The 7,307-nt window shown below is 40.2% G+C and overlaps 1 protein-coding gene across 1 annotated transcript in view; it reads right to left on the bottom strand.

The window, feature by feature from the left end:
• Nucleotides 1-241: 241 nt before the first annotated feature.
• The window catches only part of GRHL2 (grainyhead like transcription factor 2), a 120,658-nt gene continuing 113,592 nt past the window's right edge, over nt 242-7,307 (bottom strand). The window contains exons 17-18 of the mRNA XM_006916641.1: nt 2,579-2,643; nt 242-539 (exon numbers count right to left, since the gene is read on the bottom strand). Of these exons, the coding sequence (XP_006916703.1) occupies nt 425-539; nt 2,579-2,643 (180 nt within the window). The 3' untranslated portion in view covers nt 242-424. The remainder of the gene's footprint in view (nt 540-2,578; nt 2,644-7,307) is intronic.

The raw sequence follows: 7,307 nt of genomic DNA on the forward strand, positions 1-7,307 counted from the left end.
CCAGAGACCTGGAGAGGCGAGACACACGGGACGAGACCTTCTCAGGCTACTCGAGATGAATGGATTGGCGCTGTTTCCCTCGAAGGGGTGGGCTCTGGACGGTGCCCTCTGGGGCCGGGGTGACCAGTGGAGTCCCGGCGGGCCTGGCCCTGAGCTCCGGAAAACGTTGGATAATAAATAAGGGTCTGACAAGCGCAAGGCTCCTTCCCGAGGGGCTCGGGCCTCAGCTCCAGAGCTGGACCCGGTGGACGGGCCAAACACACCGCCAAGGAATGGGGCTCTGTGCCTGGCCCGCTCTCCAGCGCAGTCGTGTAACAGCAGTTGTGGTGGGGCGAGGTGGGGCTGCAGTGCTGGGGTCCGGCCTCCGCCTCCCCCGCGGAGGAGTGCGCAAAGGGCTCCCGCCGAGGCGAGCCGAGGCCAGTGCTCAGATTTCCATGAGCGTGATCTTGAAGCCCTCCACCATGCTCTCCATGTTGAGGATGAAGGTGTCCTCATTCGAGTAGTGCTCGATGATGTTGTCATCCATGTTCACCAAGATGCTGCGGGAGAAGGGAGGACAAAGACGCCATGAACAGTGCGCTCAGCAGGCTCCGGGCTGGGGTTCCCTTTGCCGTTCTTTGGCAAGGTAGACTAGGAGGGGTGGAGGAGAGAGGAGACAAGGCAGCGGGGAAAGACTCTCACTATATTTTCTTTGTCTATAAAACAGTTTGAGGAGAGCAAAGCCTCAATTTCTCAGAACTAACTTCATGACTCCGTGTTAAACAGGACTTCAGAGTTCATTCGACCCAACCCTCTAGACTTACAGACTGGTAAACTGAGGCCCAAGAAGTTGACAGAGCCTGAACTCACAGACTTAGCTATTGACAGAGCCAGGACCTAAACAGTTAGGGCCCCTAGCTATTTTCATCAAACCATACTGCCCCTTGAAAATGCATCTTAAAAAGTATTCCGCACTCAAGAAGAAGAGGAAAGTAACCAGGAGCTGCAGCTATCCCTTCTGAGCACATGGTATATTCCAGGGGTTCAGAGACTCTGTATTTTATCTTCACAGCAACTCTGAAAGGAGGTTTGATCATTGCCATTTTGCAAATGAGAAAACTGGGCTCAGTGAGGTTCAATCATTTCCCAAGTTCATTCGGCAAGTTCACGGCTGAGCTAGGTTTTGAAACAAGCTTTGCCTCGGTCTGAAGCTCATACTTTACCACATGGGATGTACTTCTTGGCTAACTGTCCCCAGTGGATTTAGTTTTAAGAAAACCAACATCTTTCAGGATCTGTCCACGATTTAGCAGTCCTTGACCCAATCCTATTCATCAAAGTCAAACAGATCCTAGTTCAAGAATGAATAACTGACTATCATTTTGTGGCTATGTGTCATTAGGCAAGATGTTTAGACTTTTAGAGCTTCGGTTTATTCTTCTGCAAAACTAAGAATAACAACCCTGTTGTAAAGGCTTGTTGTTAGGATTAAAGTATTTAGGACAGGGCCTGACGCAGCGCTCAATGAAAATGAAATGGTATCATCAGCGGCGTGTACAATGTACATCGGCACTGAGTAGCAGCAAGACCTTGAGACACCACTCAAATCTCACCATCAAGGAACAAACCCAGTCTATTGCACTGACCTTAGAAAGAATTGTAATATGCACTTTAGTGAGCTTTCTGAAAATGGCTCAAGTAAAAAGGGTTTCTTGCATGACTCCCAATCAACCAAGAGACCCAGAGAAGAGTCTTAAGACCAATTTTCTGTTTTGTATTAAAATAGCTCTAGAAAAATAGTACCACAAACTGACTCAGTGGAGACCCTCTCCTGGCACTAGATCTAGCTTCTGCAGCTCCTGCCCTTGGGGCCTTATACACAGGAAGCCCCAGGACTGGAGATAGTAGAGAGCAGAATGAAGAGCTAAGCACCGGAGCTTTGGGGCCACAGACCTGGGTTCAAATCTGTCTTCTACCTACTGAACAGGAGTCCTTGGGCAAGATACTTAGCCTCCATTTGGCTCAGTTTCCTCATCACTAAATTAGGGATAAGAATCCACCTCATAGAGTGGTGAGGGATAATAGAGCAATGCATATAAAGCATGCAGCAGGGGACCCAGAATCTACTGAACACCCAATAAACAAGAGCTACTGTTCTTAACACTGAGAACAAGCAGGTCTAATGATTACTTAGATCATTTTATTAATAATTACCTTGGAAGAATGAATTCTTTTTGTTCCTTCTGTGCCACTCTGAAACCAACCCCGAGAGTAGCACCGGATTCCCTATAAACTACACTCTCTGCAGAAGGGTGACTTTGCCATGCTCCCCACTTCTAAGCCCCTTTACTCCACCCACTAATCCTGTCACTGGAATAGGGCATCTCAGTTGACATCATAACAATGCACTATCACCCTACTTCCCTCTCTCATTACAGGTCTTCAAAATGCATTGTACTGCAAGCTGCTCACTTGGAAGGATGGCACACAATTTTTATTAAAGGTGGACTAACAAAGAGAGCTATCTTTGTTTTTTTTTTAAGGCGCTATGTTGACTTATCTGATGTGAAAGTGAATTTAAATTCAGTTTCTTTCTTACCCTTTTTTGCTTTTCTTGTAAAGCTTTGCTATCTTCTCCACAGGCAGCCCATATTTCTCAGATATCTGTAACACCAACAACAAAAAGGCAGATGAGCATGGAAGGGGAGCCCAAGCAAAGGCAAGAGAAAAAGTTCCAACTTCAGTCTCTGGGAGATTTTCCTGGGTACCAGTGCCCTTCGCTCATGAGTCAAACTCTCAAAATGCTTCATCTGCAAGGCTCTCTTTCCCTCTGGATGAACCTCATATCATTCAACAATAGATACAGCCACATGGGAATTTATTCTGTGATGAAGGTGTCATTTCGGATCAGTCAGAAAAAGATGGACTCTAATCGTGATGTTGGATTAAATCGGTAGCCATACGGAAAAAACCGAACAAGTTAAAGTGGATCTCTTCTCCACTCCTTACATCAAAATAAAGCAGATCAAATATTTATATGTGAAAGATGAAACCATACAACAAGAAACCACGAGTGAATTCTTTGTATAGATATCATCTTCAAGTAAGGAAAAGCTTTCCAAGCAAGATAGGAAACCTGAAGAAAAAAAATTAAAAGGTTGATAAAAACAACATAGAATTAAAGATACCAGCATAGCAAAAACCACCATAAAAAGCTGAGAACAAATAATATACTGGGAAACATTTTTGCAACACAAATGACAGACAAAGAACTAACTTCCTTAAGTTAGAAAGAACTTAAATCAAAACGAACAAACAAACAAAAAAGCTAACAATTTAATGGGAAAAGGAAGAAAACAGCAAGAAGTAATTCACAGAAAGAATGCAATAGGACAATAAGCATATGAAAAAATGCATCATTTCGCACATAATGTAACATTCAACATGGCACAGGGAACATAGTCAGCTGTAACTAACGGCTGTGCATAGCCAGAGGGAAGAAAGAGTAACTGGGGGATCATTTCATAAACTATATAAATGTCTAACCAAGTTATTGTATACTTGAAACTAATAATAAAATAAACAATAAAGTTCAAATTAAAGCAATAGTAGGATACTACTTTTAATCTATCAGACTAATACAAACTAAAAAATTGATAATATGATATCAGCCAGAGTATAAGAAACAACAACTCTCATATTTCACAGATGGGAAAGCAATAAGTTCAACCTTTTTGGAGGGTAATTTGGCAGAAGCTACTGAAATTTAAAATGCATATATCCTTTGACCCACATATTCCACATCTAGTCATCTGGTCTACAGAAATATATTTAGAGGTACAAAAAGCTCTTCAAAGCATCACTGTTCATTATACAGAAGCTGCGTATAACAAACATCCATTAAGCACATCTTGATATTTTTACATGCAGTTATTCAGTCATTAAAAGAAATGTGGGACGTGTATATGAAAAAAAAAATGTCCTTAACACACTAAGGGAAAAAACAACAACAAGTTGCAAAACAGTATATATATATAGATCTCATTTGTATTTTTTTAAAAAAATATATGAAAGTAAATTGAAAATACTTCAAAGACTCACCAACCTATTAATAGTGGTTACCCTGGAAGAAGGAAAAGAATTAAGGAGATTCATTCACTTTTTACTTTCTTCAATTCTGTACTGTTTATTTTATATTCACAATGATTATTATTGGCTTTTATAAATATAAAGTAATAATAGTTTAGGGATGGATTCTGCAGAGACCTACCCTAAATGCCTTCTGTGCCTTCTCCCTCCCAAATCCATTCCGCCCACCTCTTCTGAGCCCAGGGCTCACTAACAGCCAGGGCAGGTGACGTTTGGACTTGGACTACTGGGCAGGCTAGCAGGGGTTGGGAAAAGAGGCTGAGGAGCTCTAGGGCCAAGGCAGGATAGCTTTGGATCCTGGGAAGAGCTTATCTTACAGAGAATCATAAATTCCCATCTGCCCATCCCTCCTACTGCACAGGAAGAACTCCCTACCCCCTAATAAGCCCAGAAGGTGCAGAACAGATGGGCCGAGGGCTGAGAGAGCAAAAGGAGACTGGGGAACAAGTAGACTGCCTGTCCTCATCCCTGCTCCAACACTGATGAGATGAATCAAAGTCATACCTAAGCTGAAATGAGCCCAGTATGTACAATGACACATCCAAGGCAGGCCTGTGGACAGAACTCGTTGGAGGCATCCACTTCAGCAGAACATAAAAGAGCACTTAAGAAGATCATCAAAGAATATTTGTGAAGATTGCTGTATACCACACATGTACAAAATTCCTGCCTCAAAATATGATTACATGTACAAAATTCTTATCTAAAAATATGAAGTATAGGTGGTCAATACATCAAACAAATAGTGTTAGGAAAGTTCAATTAGAAAAACAATTTCAAAGTATAAAAAATCCCTACCTAGAAAGATGGAAATCATGAAAAAGAAAGGAGATTTGAAGAACAGAAGCAGGCCATACACGATGTGAATATCCAAAGTCTCAGACAGAGGAAAAGGAACAGACGGAGAAAAGAAAATCATGAAACGAACAGAAGAAGCACGTTTGGGAGAGGAAGGCGTATCCTGAATCTCAGGAGATCGATGAGAAAAGACAAAGGTCTGGCCATTCTGAAAAGTGCCAGATCTCCAAGGGGAACGAAAACATTCTGGAACCTCCTAGGCAGAAAGAAAACGTGACAGAAAAAAAGAAGACGACGAAGAAGTAAGAGGAAGAAGGAAGAAGGAGAAGGAGAAGAAGTGCAAAGGGAAAGAAGGGAAGGAGAAGGCAAGAGGAGGGGGAGGCAGAGGAGAAACCTGGCTTCGGTCTCCTCATCTGCAACACTAGAAACCGAAGGATAGTGGAATAACTCCTACAGATTACTGAGACAGTGCCTTCGCCCCAAGAACCCTACACCCCTCAATTCTCAGGGTAAAAGAATGGTCTCTAAGAAGTGCAAGAGTTCAGAGAACATTTCACCCCAATATCACATTTGAGGAAAATACAAAGGAACTCTATCTAAACAGAAAATGCATCAGAACAGAGACTTCAGCTTGGCCAAAGGGGAAGACAACCAGCAACCAGTGTTGATAGATTGATTAGATGGATGATGATAGATAGATAGATAGATAGATAGATAGATAGATAGATAGATAGATGATAGAAAGATGTGGATAGATACTCTATATGTACTCTATTATATATATCTATATTATATAGATACATATATGCATATAACTGTATCTATATATCTATCATCTATCTACAATTGCCAGAATGTCAGGGTAGGTGAGAAAAAAAAAAAAAAGAAAGAAGAAAAGGAAGAGAGAAAGGAAGAGAGAGAGAGAGAGAGAGAGAGAGAGAGAAGGAAGGAAAGAGAGAGAGGAGAGGGAGAAGGAAAGGGGGAGAGAGAGAGAGAGAAAGAGAGGGGGAGAGAGAGAAAGGGCGAAAGGAAGGAAGGAGAAAAAAGGATGAGAGAGAAAACCAGGTGTGTGATGTTTACAAGAAAAACACTTAATACACGTGATAAATAAAAGGATGACTGATGGATGACTACACAAACAAACGCAGACAAAAACAAAGTAGGAATGATGAGATTAATATTAGACTGGTAGAAGTTAATGTTGATGAGGTAAAAACAGGCATTATGCAGTAAGGATAAACAGCACAATCTATGAAAAAGGTACATCGATCATAAAACTTTATGCATCCAACAGCACAGCACTTCAGCAAAAATTATGACAGATGTGGAGAAAATTTGAAAAAAACTATAGTGGGACACTTCGATAGATCGCTTTTATTTTTTCCACGACAGAATTTTATTGATGAAAATGCAAAGGAAAACTATAAAGTCAAGTGGCTGATCCTGAATAACGACAAGGCCAAGATGAAAAGAACCTAAATACACTGAGATATGTTGATGTTTTCCAACTGCTTTGTAAAATAAGATAAAATTATTTAACATTGATGTTATGATACACTGACATCTATAGCCCCTCATGTGTGCCTGAAATGAATAATTGTCATGTGATTGATCATTAAACATGTGTTATTTAAAACAAAATGTTTTTTAAAAGAATTTTATTAAGATATAGCTGACGTAAAATACTGTATTAGTTTCAGGTATACATGATAGTTATTCTATTGGCCATCTGTATGTTCAATGTCTGTTCAGGTCCTCTGCCCATTATTTAATTGGATTGTTGGTTTTTTGGTGTTAAGTTGTGTGAGTTCTTTATAAATTTTGGATATTAACCTCTTATCAGATGTATTATTGGTGAATATCTTCTCCCACTCAGTAGGTTGTCTTTCCATTGTATTGAAGATTTCCTTTACTGTGCAAAAAATTTTTAGTTTGATGCAGCCCCATTTGTTTAGGTTTTTTTTTCTCTCTCTCTTTTGCTTCCCTTGACCAAAAAGATATATCAGAAAAAGCATCACTAAGAACAATGCCAGAGAGTTTACTGCCTCTGTTTTCTCCTAGGAGTTTTATGGTTTCAAGTCTTACATTTAAGTCTTTAATCCATTTTGACTTTATTTTTGTATATGGCATAAGAAAGTGGTCTTCATCCATTTTTTTTGTATGTATCTGTAGAGTTTCTCCAACACCATTTATTAAAAAGACTGTCTTCAGCCCATTGTATATTTTTCCGCCTTCGTCATAGATTAATTAACCATATAGCATTGGTTTATTTCTAGGTTCTCTATTCTGTTCTACTGATCTATATATATGTGTGTGTGTATATATATATATATTCTGTTCTACTGATCTATATATCTATAGATCTATATATATAATATAGA

This window comes from Pteropus alecto, unplaced genomic scaffold (assembly GCF_000325575.1).
Source record: "Pteropus alecto unplaced genomic scaffold, ASM32557v1 scaffold164, whole genome shotgun sequence".
Taxonomy (NCBI): Eukaryota; Metazoa; Chordata; class Mammalia; order Chiroptera; family Pteropodidae; genus Pteropus; species Pteropus alecto.